The sequence below is a fragment of the Lineus longissimus genome, chromosome 5, assembly GCF_910592395.1.
Source record: "Lineus longissimus chromosome 5, tnLinLong1.2, whole genome shotgun sequence".
Taxonomy (NCBI): domain Eukaryota; kingdom Metazoa; phylum Nemertea; class Pilidiophora; order Heteronemertea; family Lineidae; genus Lineus; species Lineus longissimus.
Genome location: NC_088312.1, coordinates 21,282,447 through 21,302,331, shown reverse-complemented (window position 1 = coordinate 21,302,331; position 19,885 = coordinate 21,282,447). Strand labels below are relative to the sequence as shown.

The following is a 19,885-nucleotide window of genomic DNA, read 5'->3' as shown; positions in this document are numbered from 1 at the left end:
AGTGTGTCCTTTGTCTACTTGCAGTTGCAACAACAAATGATTGAACGCAACAAGGACAGGATGTGCACTATTTGTTGGCGGCCGTTTGAAACACCCGAGGATCTAAAAATACACCTTTTGCGCAATCACACCGAACAAGCACACGGTGAAAAAATATTCGAGTGTACTTGGTGCAAGAAAAAATTCTCTAAGTTTGAGTATTTGCAGAAACACAAGACCGTTCACACTGGAGAAAAACGTTACCCTTGTCGATTTTGTGGGAAAAAGTTTCCGTTTAATTCGTCAAGGCATCGTCATGAGAAGACTGGATCTTGTTTTAGTGGTGTTCCTCTAAATACAGGAACTGGTGTTCCTCTGAATACTGGAATCGGTGTTCCTCTCAGTTTTTGCGGTGGTGTTTCTCTGTGTACTGGTGCTGGTGTTTCATCCGGTTCGGATAGGCCTATTTATTCTGGGAGACTTGGCGATGGAATCGGCACTGGTTATCCAAGTTCTGGTTTAAATTTGTTAGATTTTAGTTCTCGTATTGTGCCATCTGGTCATGTTGCCACGTCAACTGTCGAATATCCACCGAGTGTTCAAGCTTTGGGAGAGTCGGTTGAAACAAGAAGTGTTAGTCTGAGCAGTGCAGGTGGAACAATTGAAGTTAAAGAGGATAGAGAGTAAAGGATTCTCTCGACATTATTACATCGTCTTGGTTGCTTCGGACATTCTAATCCAAGGCTCCTATTCATCATCTGTCAGCCACGAGTAATTCCAGTACACATACAATACAATATCCGGACTGTTTCCTGACACAGGTTTTAACTTTCATTCATAGTACAGTAAAACCTAGCTATTTTAGGACACCCTCAGGGTTGACCAGGGCTGTCCTTATATGATAGGTGTCCTGATAGGTCAAATTAAATTGAAACGACCACTTTGGGACCACAACAAATGTCCTTGAAAGAGAGGTTGTTCCTAATAGGGAGGTATCTGCTAACGGTGGTTCCACTGTTGCTGCAAATTGATATTTTGCTGTCATTCTTTCAGATTTTGTTGATCGGTATAAAATTGATGTTTTCCCAATTAGAATATCTTTGGAAATTTAGATGATACTAAATAGATGGCCAAACCTGATGCTGTAGGGGTGATCGTGCCTGTGGTTACCCGGGTACTGAAGAAACTTTCCATTTCACCTTGCGCAACCTGACACCAGTTCTCTTTCTTGCAGTATGTGTCAGGCGTGAAGCGTGCAGCCCAACGTGAACCAAGAACCCAAAACCTCGGTCAAACGTCTGGTTTTGGTAACTGGCCGCTGGCGGGTCGATCGATGGGTCACCAGTGTCCCATTTGTAATAAACGTTTCGTTACGCCGAGCAAACTGGCGCGGCATATCCAGTCACATACAGGAGAACGACCTCATGTCTGTAAATACTGTAACAAAGCTTTCCGCCAGAAATCCCATCTTCATACTCATGTAGTATCTGTGCACACTTCAGAAATACAGGCTAACTTAATTATTCAGACGGACTAAAGACAAGAATGGCAATACTGTGCGCTCCGGTTTAAGGTCTTACCACGTACAACTGTTACAGGTGAAAATAGGCCTGATTGAGGTGCCCCACAGCTAGCTTGAAGCTACACACAGTTTGTTGGATTGAAGCATTGCATACAGTGTTGCTTGAATACTGTTGAAAGTCGGTTACTTTAACCAAGCATCTTCGAGATCAAATCACAAACAAATATGCTTTTGTGTCTTGTTTGATAAAAATGTATGTGTAATTGAGATTGTTGGTATTGTAAGTTTCAAGAAATGTGTAATAAATCTCCAGTGATCTTATCAGTTGAGTCCTGTTCTACTTAGTTGGGAATATTTGGGAAATTTTCAATCCGGTCATGCAGAAAGGTTTCATCTGGCTAGCACTTGTCCTTCACAGATTGATAATATAAAGTAAAGTTTGTTTATTATAGTGTTACACCGAATGAAAGGGCCATACAGCTTTGGCTAATGGAACTCTTTACTACCAAACTGCAATATCTGCACTTGGCAAGAAGTAGTTTGTACACTGTATTAAACTAGCTGGTGTCTAACCATTCAGCCGCATCGGAAAGAGGTTACCTGCTAGCCTCGAACCTGCGACCTCTCGCTCACGAGGCAGATAATTCAAGCAAGAGGACATCGGGACCAGTATTAATAATGCATAAGATTGATAATAATACAGCAGCCACACCCGAGGATCAACAACTTTCTGAAACCGGATTCAGCTATAACTGGTACTGACTACCTCTATTCCCTTGACATTCCTAGATCTGTGTTGCCCTTAGTACTACTGACAGAGGTCTCTCTCTCTCTCTTTGCAGTCACTGCAAGAAGCCTCAAGTCCTGTGCGGGGCATGGTCATACATTCATGTTCCCACTGTCCCAAGGTGTTTCCAAGTCGTGGGACACTTTCTGCACATCTCCGTGTCCACACAGGAGAGAAACCATTTGTGTGTTCTATCTGTGGGAAGGCTTTCAGACAGAAGGGCCACCTGCGCTCTCATATGTTTACAGTGCATAGTGACCTGTCTTCACTACCCTCCGGAAACCTGCCAAATCAGTGATCTTCGACCAAAGGTACCAACAGCTGTATACTTGGTATTCAACTTGTCCCTTGCAAGATCATTATTTAGTATTCAACTCTCCCCAAGCAAACCCTGAGCGCCGAGTACTGATTTTGGTTTCTTTCTATCTTTGCAGCCTCTGCTGGAAACCCAAAACCCTGTTCGAGGCAAGGTCATACACTCCTGTTCCTTCTGCCCCAAGGTGTTTCAAAATCGGAGCTTACTCAGTGCACATATTCGTGTCCACACTGGCGAGAAACCATTTGTGTGTTCTACTTGTGGGAAGGCCTTCAGACAGAAAGGCCACCTGCGCACTCATATAATTACAGTGCATAGTGACCTGTCCTTACCACCCTCTGGGAACCTGCCTTATCAATAATAATTATATGACTAAAAAGGTTCTGTATTGGGAATGCTCTGTACCCTATCTCGGTCAGTATTCAACTCGCCCCAAGCTAAACCTGAGTGCCGAGTACTGATTGAGATTTCTCTCTCTCTTTGCAGTCTTTACCGGAAACCTCTAGTCCTGTTCGAGGCAAGGTCATCCACTCCTGTTCCTTCTGCCCCAAGGTGTTTCCCAAGCGGAGTTTACTCTCAACTCATATCCGCGTCCACACTGGAGAAAAACCTTTCGTGTGTTCAATTTGTGGGAAGGCCTTCAGACAGAAAGGCCACCTGCGCACTCATATAATTACAGTGCATTGTGACTTGTCTTCACTACCCTCCAGAAACCAGCCAGATCAGTGACATGCTACTTAAGAAGTACTGACAGCAAATTAAAGCAGTACCCAGTATTCAACTCGCCCCAAGCAAACCCTAAGTGCCAAGTACTGATTGAGGTTTTTCTCTCTCTTTGCAGTCCTTGCTGGAAACCTCAAGTCCTCTCCGAGGCATGGTCATACACTCCTGTTCCTTCTGCCCCAAGGTGTTTCCGAATCGGGGCTTACTCTCTGCACATATACGTGTCCACACTGGAGAAAAACCCTTTGTGTGTTCTACTTGTGGGAAGGCCTTCAGACAGAAAGGCCACCTGCGCTCTCATATAGTTACAGTGCATAGTGACCTATCTTCTCTACCCTCTGGGAACCTGCCAAACTAGTGACATGCAACTCATCCAGTCCTGTGTTCAAAATGCTCTTTGCCTTAACCTCCCTTGTATCCAATTCACCCCAAGCAAAAACTGGATACCAAGTTCTGACTGAGGTTTCTCTCTCTCTTTGCAGTCTTTGCTGGAAGCCTCAAGTCCTCTCCAAGGCATGGTTGTACACTCCTGTACCTTTTGTCCCAAGGTGTTTCCAAATCGTGGGAAACTTTCCGCTCATCTCCGTGTCCACACAGGAGAGAAACCATTTGTTTGTTCTATCTGTGGGAAGGCTTTCAGACAGAAAGGTCACCTAGGGACTCATATGGTCGTGCATAGTGACCTGTCTTCTTTATCCTCTTGGAACCTGCCAAACTAGTGACATGTAACTCATGCGGTCCAGTATTCAGAATGCTCGACCTTAACCTCCCTAGTATCTAATTCACCCCAAGCAAAAACTGGATTACCAAGTTAAGTACTGACTGAGGTTTCTCTCTCTCTTTGCAGTCCTTGCTGGAAACCTCAAGTCCTGTTGGAGGCATGGTCGTACACTCCTGTACCTTTTGTCCCAAGGTGTTTCCGAATCGTGGGAAACTTTCCGCTCATCTCCGTGTCCACACAGGAGAGAAACCATTTGTTTGTTCTATCTGTGGGAAGGCTTTCAGACAGAAGGGCCACATGCGCACTCATATATTTACAGTGCATAGTGAGATACCTTTACTACCCACGGATAACCAGCCAGATCAGTGAGAGGCAACCTCAAAAATAACCAATAGCCGGGGCAGTGTACCCAGTATTCAACTTGCCCCACACAAAACCCTAGTGCGAGTTCTGACCGAGGTTTCTCTCTCTCTTTGCAGTCACTGCTAGAAGCCTCGAGTCCCGGCCAAGGCATGATACATTCATGTTCTCTCTGTCCCAAGGTGTTTCCGACACGCTGGAAACTTTCTGCGCATCTCCGTGTCCACACAGGAGAGAAACCATTTGTTTTGTTCTATCTGTGGGAAGGCTTTCAGACAGAAGGGCCACCTGCGCACTCATATATTTACAGTGCATAGTGAGATACCTTTACTACCCACGGATAACCAGCCAGATCAGTGAGAAGCAACCTCAAAAATTACCAATAGCCGGGGCAGTGTACCCAGTATTCAACCTGCCCCACACAAAACCCTAGTGCGAGTTCTGACCGAGGTTTCTCTCTCTCTTTGCAGTCACTGCTAGAAGCCTCGAGTCCCGGCCAAGGCATGATACATTCATGTTCCCTCTGTCCCAAGGTGTTTCCGACACGCTGGAAACTTTCTGCGCATCTCCGCGTCCATACTGGAGAGAAACCCTTCGTTTGTTCCATCTGTGAAAAGGCGTTCAGACAGAAAGGTCACCTGCGCACTCATATGGTTGTGCACAGTGACATGCCTTCGTTGCTGAATCAGTGACTTATAAGAACATGTTGAGCCCAGTAAAATATTATACCTACAGACCACTTGTAATTTGTATGCAATGGAATTGTAATTTCTATCAACTGGTTGTACGAAATCATGTTATGGCAGTGGCTGTAATTTTTGCAGTGGTCTTGGTGCATGTCAGACCTGGCTGATGAGATCGTCCCATTTCATGTACGAAGGATCTTGAGGGGACATGCTTAGCAACCGGCCCCACTTGACTCTGAAAGTCATTCTCGCCTTCCCTTGCCTAAATACTTGTACCTCTCTCTTTGCAGCCCCCAAGAGAGACTGGTATAGCAGGCCTGACCATTCATTCATGCCCAATATGTCACAAGATTTTCCCAGCGCGCTGGCATCTCTCCGTTCATCTTCGTGTCCATACAGGAGAAAAGCCATATAGATGTCACATCTGTGACAAGGCGTTTAGACAGAAAGGTCACCTGCAGGGTCATATGGTCGTGCACAGTGACATCCATAGAAACCCTCCAAATCAGTGACCTGCATGTATAGTGGCTTGCCTATTGTTACTATTGTCACAAATCAGTGACTTAGTGCACTTGTATTGTTGTGTATAATGACTTGGCTATCTCTAGAAGTCACCAAAGCAGAAACTTACAAATGTACAGTGACTTGCCTATTGCTGAAGTGGAAACACCACGAATCTGCGACTTGCACACTTGATTATTCATGGGCAATATTTGCAGTGGTCGTTGTGAATGGCAGGCCTGGCAGATTTAGGTATTCTTGCGGAAGCAGCAGGATCCACTGGATTTTCCAATGCGTTCTCTTGCAGCACCGAGCCGCATTTCTGCCCTTTTCCTAAATCCTTGTCACTCTCTCTTTGCAGTCCCTGAGAGAGACTGGTATGCCAGGCCTGTCCGCCCACTCATGCCCAATATGTAGCAAGGCTTTCCCAACGCGCTGGAGACTATCCGTTCACCTTCGTATCCATACAGGCGAAAAGCCGTTCATTTGTCAAATATGTGACAAGGCTTTCAGGCAGAAGCCTCATCTAAAAACACACATGATGTTAGTACACCAACAAACAATTTGATAAGTTTGAACAGTTTCTTAAGTTTGGTCTTTGGCGAGGGTGCTCTTGTCTACCAGAAAATTTGCAAAAACATAATTTTAAGATTTAACATCAATTGTGCTGCATTTAGGAGTTGGACGATTAGAATAACCTATTTTCTGAAATGAATGCGTCTGAGTTTGTCTTGGCTATTCACAAGGATGCAGAATATATGCAAATGTTGCATGAAGTGGAGGAGTCTTCTTACGAACAGGATACTGGAACGTCTACAAAACATGTCGTTATTGTTTCTCAAGTGCGGCTATATTTCATTGCGTGCTAGCGCTTGGCAGCTACTCAGTGCTGCTGTTAAAAATTACACATTGATAAACGTTTTTAGCTCACCTCTTAGCAGAGGTGAGCTTATCCCATACCGTGGCGTCCGTCGTCCGTCGTCCGTCGTCGTCGTCGTCGTCGTCGTCGTCGTCGTCCGTCGTCCGTTAGCAGGGCACGTTTCGTAACTGTTAGAGCTATTGAGTTGAAACTTGGTACACATGTACCCTTATGTAATGACACCTTGGAGACTAAGTTTCGGTCCGATTTGTTACATGGTTTGGCCACCAGGGGGCCAAACGTTAAAAGTGAAAATGTGCAATATCTCCCTTAATAGTAGTCGGGAAATTTTGAAAAAAATATGGTAGGTACTTCTAGCAAAGGTGCATCATATATCCTCCGGGTTTTTGATTTGACCTCCTTTTCAAGGTCACAGAGGTCAAATGGTGTAAATTGGCCGTTAGGATGTAACGATGGCACATTTCTAAACTGCAATGACTATTGATACCAAATTTGGTACACATTTACCCCTTAGTCAGGTGATCTTAGGGACCAAAGTTTGGTCCAATATGATTCACCACTTGACCACCAGGGGGCAAAATCCAAAAACCTTAAAAATGTGATTATTCCTTAACTTCTTGCCCGATTGCCACCAATTTGATATCATGGGTACATCTAACCACCATACAGTATATGTCACACAGGTTTTCAATTTGACCTTCTTGTCAAGGTCACAGAGGTCAAATGACGTAAATTCGCCGTCAGGCCGTAACTATGGCACGTTTCTTAACTGCAATGACTATTGATCACAAATTAAGTACACATGTACCCCTTGGTCAGGTGATCTCAGGTACCGAAGTTTGGTGCGATCTGATTTGCCGTTTGGCCTCCAGGGAGGGGGCCAAATCCTAAATTCATCAAAATGCCATTATTCCTAGTAATGACTTGCCCGATTGGCACCAATTTTATATCATAGGTACATCTAATTCTAACAACCATTCAATGTGTCACCCGGGTCTTCTTTGATTTGACCTACTTTTCAAGGTCACAGAGGTCGAATGTACTGTAAATTGGCCATTTTGGGGAAATTGTAATTGCTTGGACCTACATCAAACCTAACACTACATGACACAATACCATGCTCTTTATCCATCTTTCCTCCACATGAGGTGAGCACAATGGCCCTGGCCATTTCATTAATAACATGCTGTAAAAAACTTTCGATAAGCATCCAAATAAGACCATAAATTAAGTGTTACTATCTATAGACTGACAGCGTGTCCTCTATCTTTCAGCAGCTGTCACAGCAGACTAATGTAGGCACCCCATGGATTCCCACTTCGAACTTCCATACCATCTTCTTGTGTCATTTGTGCGATAAAATCTTTCCGACCCGACGGCGATTATCGGATCACGTCCGTGTCCATACTGGAGAACGACCATACCGCTGTGACATCTGTGGAAAATGCTTCAAACAGAAGACGCATCTTCGCACGCATAGTGGTCTCGTTCATGGTGTGGAGAGTAAATAGTTCAAACCCTCTCAGTACGGCAAATTCAGCCCACACAAAATGGAGGAGTCATACAAAATTGAGAACCAAATCTTTTGGCCAGGGACACGACCAAGATCAACAGTTTGATTGTCGGCAGTAGTCCCTGTCATCTGAAAATTCATTTTGACGTATTTGTATCAAAGAGATAATAATCTGATTTGATGTTCCTCTCTCTTTGCAGTCTGCCCCAGTTCATACGGCTTTCCCCAACCTCCATTCGTGCCACATGTGCCATAAAGTCTTCCCGACACGCTGGAGGCTCGTGGACCATGTTCGCGTCCACACCGGAGAACGTCCTTATTCTTGTCCCATTTGTGGGAAAGGTTTCAAGCAGAGGCCTCATCTTAGAACGCACGTTGCACTCGTTCACAAAAGTTCTTTGCCAAAGACTTAATTTGATGTTTTTGGTCTTGGTTAATCTGGGCTCCCAATGACATTGCATTTCATGCTACACCTGCAGGAAATAGCAGTCTAAGAACCTGGAGGGCCTACTCTGGGTTGTGATAGTAGGTTGATGTGGTAGTCCTACTCTCACTGCTTGAATTGACCGCCATTCAATCTAAATGTAGTGAAATCACCGGAGAAATCACACATTTAAGTTACTATTAGACTTTTTCATTGTGTCTCCTATACAAACCAAGAGAAATTTTGTGATCGGCAAAAATAAAAATTTGAAAATCGCAAAAGAGGCATGGAGATTTGGCAGTTTTCAGTACCATTTCTCACCTGAGCTTTTACAAGAGGTGCAGCATAATGGCTCATCATTCTTCTATTCGTCTGTGTCCTTGTCCGCTAATAGACAATAATTGGCATACCGACTGGTCCTACTTCCTAAAGCATTAAACCTTCTGTCTTTATTTGGAGAATAACTATCCAAATATTGTCCGACTGCTAAGCGTTTGCCTCTCTCTTTCCAGTCACCTCGACCCATGGTAACGGTCGGACGGACATCTGGTGGTGCCGAGATACAGGAAGACATTGAATTTCCGAATCCCAAGTTCGATCAGATCACCGGCACCACCTATTATGAGTGTCCGGAATGTCATAAGGGCTTCCCAAATCGGTCGCGTTATCGTATCCATTGGCGAGTACATACGGGCGCCCGCCCATTCAGATGTAACCATTGTTCGAAGACTTATCGTCAATCGGCACATCTAAGTACCCATATTGTCACTGCTCATCCAGAATTGTGCTGCCTTCCTGAAGTACAGAATTGAGTTGTGGGAATGGGATGTCTTTCATGACAAAGGTAGATTTCCTGTTTGTGCATTTGGAACTACTCGAAAGATCCAAAAGTCCATGCACAGCGATTGTTTGACAGCGTGTGAACGGACATTATTTGTGTAGGTTGGTTGGATTATGGTCGGTAAAATGCAGAAAAAGTTTGTTGGCCTCAAGTCTTTGGTGATGGGAACTCCTCTTGTTGTTCTCTATTGAACAATTTTTGTGTTCGATTATTATCAAAAATGTCAAGTTTTATATCAAGATTTGTATTTTTTATCAAGTTCACCAGTACAGATTATCAGAGTAATCCATAGTACTGTTAAGACTCATCATGATTATCTGTTGCGTTTATAGTTCTTTTCGGAATTATATTTTCTTATGTTTTATGTCCGTTTTGTGAAAGGATTTTTCCGAGCTTTTAGTTCCCAATTGCAGTGTATGATTATCAAAAATGTAAAGTTTTATTTCAAGATTTGTATTTTTTATCAAGTTCACCAGTACAGATTATCAGGGTAATCCATGGTACTGTTAAGACTCATCATGATTATCTGTTGCGTTTATAGTTCTTTTCGGAATTATATTTTCTTATGTTTTATGTCCGTTTTGTGAAAGGATTTTTCCGAGCTTTTAGTTCCCATTTGCAGTGTATGAAGGTGTATCATGGCCTCGTACTCCAGGGTTGGAGTTTTCCTTTAGTCTCAAATGAAAATACAGAGCTGCCAGACGGCGGTTGTTATACCAGTGATTCTAATCAAAATATGTTAACCAAGTTATCTTTTCATAGTCGGCCACATCCAGTGTTAGCCATTGACAAAATATTACAATCACCCCAGCCTTCTACTCAGACTGTTCCTCTCTCTAATTGCAGTTGTCGAGTCCTCCTGAAGTTGGATTGAAACGCATTGAGCCCGGGGACACGAGCACTGACTCGGTTGTAAAGTCTTTGCTATCGCGAGGGTACACTGTGTATGAGTGTACGCTATGTTCAAAAACGTTTACGACGCGCACTAAGTGGAAGGTGCATTTTCGAACGCATACTGGGGAGAAACCTTATGATTGTGAATTTTGTGGGAAGCTGTTTCGTCAGTCGGCCCATCTCACTTCTCATGTGGTGTCCGTTCATCCGGAAGAGTATCTGGAGAGTAAACGGAAGTCCTTGGGTTGAGCAGGAAGGGGTTGCATCTGTTGGCACATCTCAGTTGTGGTCCCCGTTTGTCGTGATCGTTGAATTCAGAGTTCTGTGTTACTTGGGAGGGATTGCGGTAGTCTGTGCTTCTCGGTTTTCATATGTTGTCCGTTCATCCTGAGGAGTGTTTCTAGAGTGAGTTCTCTCATGTGAGTGGCATGATTGGGTGGGTGTGTGTTAGAAATAGAAGACAAGTCAGACTGCAGGAACAGATAGAGTCAGAAGGCTGGGGTGCGGGACGAAGATGTGTTTCTTTTATGCGTAATTTTTCATACCAAATCATTTTTTGCCTTGCGTTGTTCACAAGCTGAGATGTTTTTAGGTCAATCATAAATTGTGAGGTTGTTTTATCAGAAGCAGGAAATATATGTTTTCTTCAACACAGCAAACTTTGTCAGTGAGGATGGTCATTGCGAAGATGATATCTGTGCAAGTCACTGTTCTCTGTTGACCATCTGAAATTATCACATTCCGAAGTCCTCACTCAGATGTTGAGACTAATATAGAATAAGGACATTTTTACATGCTTGTGATGAAGTAATCTTGAATGCTGTCAACAGACATCGTAGATAATACTTTTGTAAAGCATTTACTGTATGTGTTGTCCTAGTCTAAGGTGCTCAATTGGTGTTTGAGCCAAATGCCAGCGTTAACTAATCTCACAGTGTTTTTCCTTCGGTAAATTTCATTTTACTAGAAGTTATATTTAAAACACGGACATTCCTGTTACACCAGTTGAGCAACTCGGCCCAGATATCAAAGTCAGACGTTTTGATAATAAAAATCGTGTACTTGAGAATTTTTTTGTTGCTTTTTTCCCATCAAGTGTCCTCGGAACTGGTTCTTATCCCTGTCTTGGCAGTATATTGTCACTGCCTGATCAAAATAGGAGAACAATATCATACTCCCCATATTGGAGATGTCTAACTTACCAATGGAGAAATTTCCTATATTAGTCTTGTAGTTGACTTGCTTTGGACCCATCACTAAAGTTAAGCAATGCAGATGGCCGGTAAGTTGGTGAATAGGTGACTGAGAAACTGTTTGTCCTGTACTATTTTTCCTTATGGACAAGCACAATCATTTGAGAACAAGGATTTTGCCAACATTTCTGACACTTTATTTTATTATTCTGGCAGATGTTGCAAGAGTCCCGAACTACCAACCAAATTGAAAATCAAATCCGACACTCCAATCCTGGTGCTGCCGATCTGATGCTGATCTCCGAGACGTCTGATGCTTGCCCCGTCAAAATATTCCGAGCTGCTACTAATGTTCCTCGAACTTGGAAACAAACGAAGGCTCATATTTGTGAAGTCTGTGGAAAGGATTTTACATTGAACCCTGGAGACCTTTCTCGACATCGGCGCATTCACACCAACATTCGGCCGTACTCTTGCGATATCTGTGGTCGGTGTTTCCGTATGAAACACCATGTGACCAGGCACAAGGTCTCAAAACATCCAGAATGTTTTGGGGATAACAATTGATGATGTGATGTATCCCAAGTGGGGAGATTGGTGTAACATTGTCCAACTTCCAGGTTTGAAGCTCTGTGCTTTCAACTAGCCTCAAGGGTCAAGTGAGACAAAGTATGTGATCTCCATGGTTTCTACAGAAAGATTTTTGGATCCGGCTCGAGACTGAATGTAAAGCACTTTGAGATAGTTCAGTTGTGCAGTGTAAAGTGCTACATAAGACCTTGCATTTCATTTTAAAACAATTCAGTTGTCATGGTTCCAGTACCGCTCTGCCCCTGGACTGAGCTTCATTATCATACGGTATGTCAATTGTCATGTCCGTTTGCAACTGCAGATTTCAGCTATGGCTGTCCAAAACCAAAACCCTGGTCTTCCTGTCCTATTATGTTGTCAGTTCCCCACTTTTAAAGTGCCTGATATCAGTATATTTGATTGAATCTTATGGTTGTTCATCTTTGTTTTACAGTGGGAATCTCGGTCAGCCCAACACGGTTTAACCCAAACAGACCTGGACAGAAACGAACAAAATTCGGACGTTCATCACTCTTCAGGCCTAATGAACGACTCGAGAGACATCTATTCACAGTATTCGAATCCTGGGCAAAGAAATTACGACATTGAATTTCGAAAATACCCTTGCAATTTGTGCAATAAGCGCTTCTCGCAGCGTCTTAATTTAGCACGTCATATGCGAGTTCACTCGGGGGAGAGACCTTTCGCCTGTCCGCAGTGTGGGAAAGACTTCCGTGAGAAACATCATGTGACCAACCACTTGGCTTGTAAACATAATATCATTAGGTCTGCGCGGCATGGATTTGCTGAATACATAGGCCCAGGAGGTGACGTTGGTCATGATGGTGTGGCCCAGGGAGGTCACGTAGGCAGTCCGAATCAAAGTTGAAAGTGCCAAATGTATTTTTGACTGTAAAGGACATATCATGATATAACGAGGTCTTTGATCAGTTGGCTAGTGCATTGAATTATTATTGGGTGTTTCTGTCATGAGTGTTCATACTGAGTGCTTAGGCCCAGGGACTCCAGATGCATAGCTCATCTAGCGGAGCTGTCAAAATGTCTTCTTTTTCTTTCTTCAAGGTTTTTTGAGAGGATCGATTTTTCTGTTTCACGGGATTTGATGGCTTGGTGTCTATGATGTGTAGAGTATGGTTCAAAATAGAAACTACAAATAAGGTATAAAACAATAACATGACAGTAATTCTTCTCTCATCTCTCATTTCCAGTCGAGATATGACTATCGCATGGGCAATAAAATGGCTGCCGTTGGACAACAATTACCCCAAAACTTGTCCGGCTGTAATTTAGGGTCGAGGTCGAACCCAGGAACATCCTTAAGTCATACAAATGCAGGCAATTTAGTGGATTGGAGGCACCAGTTCACTTGTCAAGTGTGCAAGAAACCTTTCCGCTCGCGTGAAAATGTTGTCCGTCATATGAGGCTCCATACAGGAGAAAAACCACATGCCTGCCTGGAGTGTGGCCAACGCTTCCGTGAAAAACATCATCTGAAAAATCACTTCGTTGCAAAGCATCAGCCTCAAATGCAACTGCAAATGCAGGAGGGACTTTATTGAAGGACTTGGATGTGTTAGAGGATAAGGCCTTAAGACTAATATTAGTCTGTTCCATTGTTAAGACCTTGGATTTGAATATGATTTTATCGTGATATTGGTTAAGACTTTTGTAAACATAAGATTTTATCAAAATGGTTTCAACTCGTGCTTCATGCCATTGCATTCTTTAGCCTTCTTTTCAGCTTCAGTCCATTAGGCTGTCTGGTCTCTTTTAGGGGCTAAACTCCATGGAATAGGGCCACAGAGTTAAAAAAATTGATTCAGTTCCAATCTCCCTTGCAGAACCGATTCTCTGGACTTCACCTTCCCTTCCAAGATGCGACGGAAATGGATTCAATGCCAGACTGGCCCCCAGGGACTTCAGTCCGCGTTTTAGATGAACCCACCGACAGACGACAGCGCATTCATCCTTGCAATGTGTGTGGAAAGGAATTTCGGGCCGCATCTCTTCTTCTTCGTCATTCCCGTGTTCATAGCGGAGAAAAACCATTCGAATGCCGCCATTGTGGAAAGACGTTCACACAGAAAGTTCACTTGGATACCCATATCTTTTGTTCGTGCAGTGCTTTTAAGGAACAAAGAGACATGCTAGCATGTGATCCAAAGAAAAATATTAGTTTTCACCCTGAACCCAAATAAAGAAGATTCAAAACTTGCAGGAGAAAAATTCAAAGCGATTGAAACCCGATTGTTCTCTCGGAAACTCTTGTGCTCTGTCCATGTTGTGCCTTGAAGGCTCAGCAAAGGCACTTTTTTTAGACATGATACATTGTAACACGATTGCAAGATGATTGAAATAGTAGCTTGGATGGGTTCCATTCCATTGCAAAGACTCCTGAAGGTGTTTTAAAAGCTTTTGTTGTGGTACCTTCAAAGTCATTTGAACAACGGGCACTTTGTCAGTCTTGAGAAGAAGGGCACACTTCAAATGAAAATCAATGAAAAAAATGTGTTTTGAAGAAATCTCAAGGCAAAGGAAAAGTTTTACATTACAGTTGCTTATTTCAGTTTCCTCCGGATAGCGATCAGTGCACTCTCATATCCTCCTTGGGCGGTTTGTGTGGCAGACAGGCTTGAGTCAAGTCCACCCCAAGATTTTTCTCCAGTGCAGAAGTGTTTATGTCATACTCTGTTTCCCCTGCTAAAAATCCTTCGTCCGGGTATAATTTCTCAGTGGCATGTCTCCTTTCTCTCTTCCAGTTTATTCAGAACGCACCTGGGCCTGGGCCTGGGCCTCGAATTTTCATGAGGGAGGGTGCCGCAAGTTCTACATACCACAATCGCCAGTCGGCAGATCAATTGACATTGGCACAGCCTCTTCCAAGTACCTCTCTCGGACTATCGGTATCCGAGCCCAAGACTAAACTCGGACTATCGGTATCCGAGTTGAAGCCTAAACGTTACGTTTGTGAGACGTGCGGCAAGTCATTCTTACGGCCGGCAGAACTTGTAAGGCACACGCGGACACACACCGGGGAGAAACCGTACGAGTGCGAATATTGTGGCTGGAGATTCACGCTCAAGGCGAACATGAAGAATCATCTGATCATGAAACATTGCGATATGTTGATTAAAAACAAGGGACCAGCGACTCATTTGTAGAGGAGACTGTTTTATCTAGCTGCTCAGTTCGCTCTGATAATGGTGTCACACAGTGTGGAAATCGAGGATCTTTGACCGGCAATCCAAAGATCTGTGTTTCGAATCTTGACTCTTCCATGCTACTTTCATTCTTCTCTAGCTGCTGGTCTATTTTCTTGTGTCATCAACCATCACTGATAGGTTGTCAATTCTTTTCTGATTCTGTAGGGGTTAAAAAGGAGTTCCTTTGTCACAGGCTGATTGTGGCAGGATGCTAGTTGGGAGTTTGGCTGACGGTAGAAAGTGACATCTAATTGCAGTGAAAATCCATGCACATACTAAATGAGGTCGAGTACATTTGTTGTGTTGAACAGGATGCATTTTTCTCAATACTGTCAACAGCCAAATGTTCACAAAGCTTAAAGTTATTGAATAAGCTCATTTTCAATTGGCCGTAGAGTGAATATTGCATTTTCGACCAAACTATTTGATTGCTTTTCTAAGTTAGTCTGTCTACTTCACATCGTACCATCAGACCATATTCAAGCATAACCATACTTGGAATCAATTCTCTTCGTTCTCAACACTGGAGTGACCCGTATCAATTTCATTTAATTCCAGACCTTGTTTCACGGCGATGGACAACTTTGTCTTGATAACTCTTTGCCGTGGAATGGTGGACTCAAGGACTACAGCTGGACGACAAGGGACACCCCGACCGTCACTGACAAACGGCCACCGGGACTTATCAGTTTCACAAGAAGACAGACGAGGCGATTTCATTGCACTGTTTGTGATCGGGCCTTCGTTCGCCCCGCTGAATTGGAAAGACATACACGCTCCCATACTGGCTACAAGCCATTTCCATGTGGCCAATGTGATTTGAAATTCTCTGTTAAATCATCTCTCAAAAGACACATGATCACAGTCCACCATATGTTTCTTGATGACTCAGGTGTGCCTTGTCTGTTACCCAATTAGCGGATGTTTCAAGAGTACAGTAGGCCTATCTCATCTTCTTTGGAACAACTGATAAGTGAAATGTTACCACTTGGTTGTGAACTTCGGTGGATCATTGGGTTTAGATTAAGGATTTTGTTTCAAGGCCTGTTTCCACCCAAGCCTTTCCCGCTCCAGTCGCCTCCATGGGAAAACTATTTGAGTTTCTTTAGATGCTCTTCAACCATTTTAGCACGTAATTTTAAATGCCAGATATTTGCTGGAGTCGAAAGTAGGTTTGCCCTGGTGGCTGCTGCTACAGGGAATTACTCTTTTAGTGTCAGATCATTATTTTTTCATTGGCGGTTGGGTGTTTGATTCACCAACACGATCTGTGATTTTAGCCAATGGCTTTCAGAGCACAATTTGCCTGCCACAGTTGTCAGAAAAGGTTTTTGTTTGAATTGAAATCATATTCTGCAATCCTGGAGCATTCGGGCCATGCAAGGCACAATTTTGGAGCGATTTTGTGGATTTCTTTTCAGGAATGGGCAAATGGTTGTTTCATCAAGAGTGTACGGATAATGATTCCAGTGTTAGACTATACCGACCAGTTTTGACCGGTTCATTTGATTACTCCTCCCTGATTGTTCCTACTCTTCATCTTGCAGTACCACCAACCTGATATGAACGCCACAGATAGGGAGCCAACCAGTTTACTAGGTGGTCTGCTGAGTGTGAAGCAGTATCTCCGCGATCGACCCAAGCCATTACAGCAAAAGTTTCGGCCGAGACGCCATGTTTGTTCGTTTTGTGACCATGCGTTTATGCGACCGACGGAGCTCGCTCGTCACATACGTATTCATACAGGAGAGAAACCATATGAATGTTCTCAGTGCGGGAAAGCGTTTGCACAAAAAGGACAACTGAGGAATCACTATGCTAGGAATCATTTAATCTTTGATGCCGACTAACACATGGCTGCTACCCTTCAGTATTTTCAGCATTTAGTCCTGAAATTTTTTTCGAAAATTGTAAAATAGTACTGAAGGAAACCCAAAATTTCCTTCAAGGTACTGATGTTTTTGTCAATAGTACTGAAGAAGAGGTATTTTTGGAAACAGTTCCCGAGAGCCCTCACGGAAGGTTGGCAGCTCTGCTAATACCTTTACCGTAGAGTTACATTTACCGTAGAGCTACATTTACCGTAGAGCTGGTTCATGGTCAGTCTTTGCATTTTCTTCAGTGTGTGTCATTGAAAAGACCATGAAGGAAATCCTCTCAATGCTAATACATGTAGTTCTGCAATGTGTTCCTTACAGTCAATTTAAAATTTTTGCTCGCTGCTGTTTTGATGTCGAACTGTTTTGGATAGAAAAACCTAGAATGAAGACTGTGATATATTAGCAGTTGGTAAATCATACATACTAATATTCTCTCTGAATAGCCCAAGCCACAAAGGTTATTAAGCATGGAACTTGGAAGGAAGTACATACTGCGAGGTTTCTCAATCAAATCTTGTGATGGTTTCATTTGGTCAACTTATTCCCTTTAATCATTATATCGTTCCAGTATCAAATATCTACACAGTCCTCTCAGTCTAAGCATGGTCATCGTCAACAAAGTACTGGAACGCATAGCTTCCAGACCGAGTCCCTCCCGTCTTCAAATCTGCACCAGTCTTTCGGATCGGGAGAACGTAAGCCGTACCCCAAGCGCCATGCGTGCCCACACTGCGGGCGCGGGTTCCGGCGCCCGGCCGAGTTGGAGCGACACATTCGTATCCACACAGGAGAGAAACCTTATAGGTGTCGCTACTGTGATCATAGGTTTAATCAAAAGTCGCATCTGAATTGGCATTGCGTGAAAAATCATGCGGACAAACTCCAGCTATTGTAGAAAAAAGTTGCACTGGGACTGACCGTCACTTGTTTTAAGAAAAGACATCGCTTTTTGACCAAAAGTCAAATTTGTGTTGGGTGCATCGAATCCAAATTGTTTGATTTTCACTCTTGTCCAGTTTTATTGCAGGGGTAACCCCTTTTGAATGTTCAGTGTTGCATTTTTATGCCAGATGCTTTGCTTATTATCTTCTTCACCATATATTGTAGAATCTCTCTATTAAGGACACCATTGGGAATGATAAATGCTTAATAGAGAGGTGTCCTGATTACATAGGTTAAATTGTAGCAAAACGACCTATTTTGGACCAAAATTACTGTTCCTAATAGAGAGGGTGCACTGCTTACAGAGGTGTCTGGTAAGGGTGGTTCCACTGATTTGATAGCAGTGCTATTTAATAGCAGTGCTATCAGTTCTCTTTAGTTCGATGTTTATTTCAATCTGCTAACGTGTTAATTATTTGAACAGAAAAAACTTGTGATTGATATTAATCTGGCAGAACGCTTTCTGGGATATTTAATTGAAGATGATTATAATATAATGAATAAAGAAACATTTTTGTACACTTTGTTATAAAATGACTTGCTTCTGTTCGTGTTGGACCTGTCCGAAGGAAACAGGATATTTGGTGATCAGACTCGCAACTGTGAGACCACTGATATTGATGTTGATACAGTAACGTGACTCCCAACTATCCAGTTAATTCACGATGTATGTGACCCACATCACTTGTATCCTGGGGTATACTGCGAGACCTCTTGTTGCCTGTAGTGCAGGGACACTATTGTTGATTACTGGTATGCAGTTGAAGCCTGGAATGAAGCCACTGTTGTGTTGTTAAGAATGCAGTGAGACCACTGTTTTGCAGTTGTCGACTGCAGAGACCCATGTTGTGCAGTTGAAGACTGCAGTGAGATGACTGTTGTGTGGATAAAGACTGCAGTGAAACCACTGTATTGCAGTTAAAGACTGCAGTGAGACCATTTTTTTGCAGTTGAAGACTGCAGTGAGACCACTGTTGGGCAGTCGAGACTACCTTGAGACCAGTTTTGCAGTCGAAGAGAGACCACTGTTGTGGAGTTAAGACTGCAGAGAGACTACTGTTGTGAAGTCGAAGACTGCACTGTTGCCATTGTTGTGTAGTGAGACCTATATTGTGCAGTTGAAGACGGCCGTTGGACCTCTGTTTTGAAGTTGAAGACTGCAGTGAGACCAGAATTGTCTCTCTCTTCATCCCAACAGTTGAACCAGCTTAGAACAGCACAATTACACAACATGGACCCCTAAACATAGTTCCCCACCTTGCCATTATTCGCCCTTAAATCTGTTCATGACGTTTCAATTGGTATCATTGCAGATGGGCACCCCGCGTATGACTTCAAAAGTTCAAATCGGCAGCGACGAATTCACCGTGAAAGTTTGCTCGTTCTGTAACAAGATTTTCTCATCGTCGACCGATCTCAGGCGGCACATGATGATTCACACTGGAGAAAAACCATTCAAGTGCGACCGCTGCGGTGACCGATTCCGCCAGAACGGCCATCTCCAGATTCACATTGCTCAGATACATAAAGAAGGCAAACCGGAGACGTGCGAGACATGTGGCAAACAGTCCTTTAATAAGTACTTTATGAATAAGCATAGGAAGATATATGGAATGCTGTAGGCTGAAAACGTGTCTGGATTTTAAAATCGGTACGCTAATCGGGTTAAAGGGTGTCACCTGTGTTGCCTTGCTACAATTTTGTCCTTGTATCTCCTTAGGTGAGAGCAGCCTTGAGCATTAACAGCCACCACTAAACCCCCAACGCTAAACCTAATCTCTTCTTCTTCCAGGGCTTGCTGCTGTCTGCTCGCCAATCTCACACATCCACTGAAAAGACAAACTTGCCCTTCTGTGACATATGCTCCAGGCAGTTCCAAAGCCCGTCCCATCTCCGTGTACACATGCGTACACACACTGATGAACGTCC

General features: G+C 43.4%; 3 protein-coding genes across 16 annotated transcripts in view; all 3 read left to right on the top strand.

The window, feature by feature from the left end:
- The window catches only part of LOC135487533 (intersectin-1-like), a 148,243-nt gene that overhangs the window by 86,260 nt on the left and 42,098 nt on the right, over window positions 1–19,885 (top strand). The window lies entirely within an intron of this gene.
- Window positions 1–19,885, top strand: part of LOC135488680 (uncharacterized) — a 29,138-nt gene that overhangs the window by 8,095 nt on the left and 1,158 nt on the right. The window contains exons 4-5 of one of the 14 annotated variants that reach the window (XM_064773346.1): window positions 8,925–9,256; window positions 10,100–10,187. The exons of 1 other annotated variant lie outside the window; for it this stretch is intronic. In XM_064773346.1, the coding sequence (XP_064629416.1) occupies window positions 8,925–9,224 (300 nt within the window). In that variant the 3' untranslated portion in view covers window positions 9,225–9,256; window positions 10,100–10,187. 12 more of the 14 variants (XM_064773355.1, XM_064773354.1, XM_064773343.1 and 9 more) reach the window with 12 other exon arrangements.
- LOC135487677 (zinc finger protein 660-like) lies at window positions 14,129–19,871 on the top strand. The gene is made up of 5 exons (XM_064771714.1): window positions 14,129–15,088; window positions 16,284–16,302; window positions 16,682–16,810; window positions 19,270–19,607; window positions 19,749–19,871. Exons 1-4 carry the CDS (start codon window positions 14,610–14,612, stop codon window positions 19,576–19,578), a joined length of 936 nt encoding a protein of 311 aa, XP_064627784.1. The 5' UTR covers window positions 14,129–14,609; the 3' UTR covers window positions 19,579–19,607; window positions 19,749–19,871.

Coding starts and splice junctions, on each gene's coding strand:
- LOC135487677 (XM_064771714.1), top strand. CDS start 14,610: ATGTCATACTCTGTTTCCCCTGCTAAAAATCCTTCGTCCGGGTATAAT. Junction 16,811..19,269: donor AGTTTCGGCCGAGACGCCAT/GTTTGTTCGTTT, acceptor GTATCATTGCAG/ATGGGCACCCCGCGTATGAC.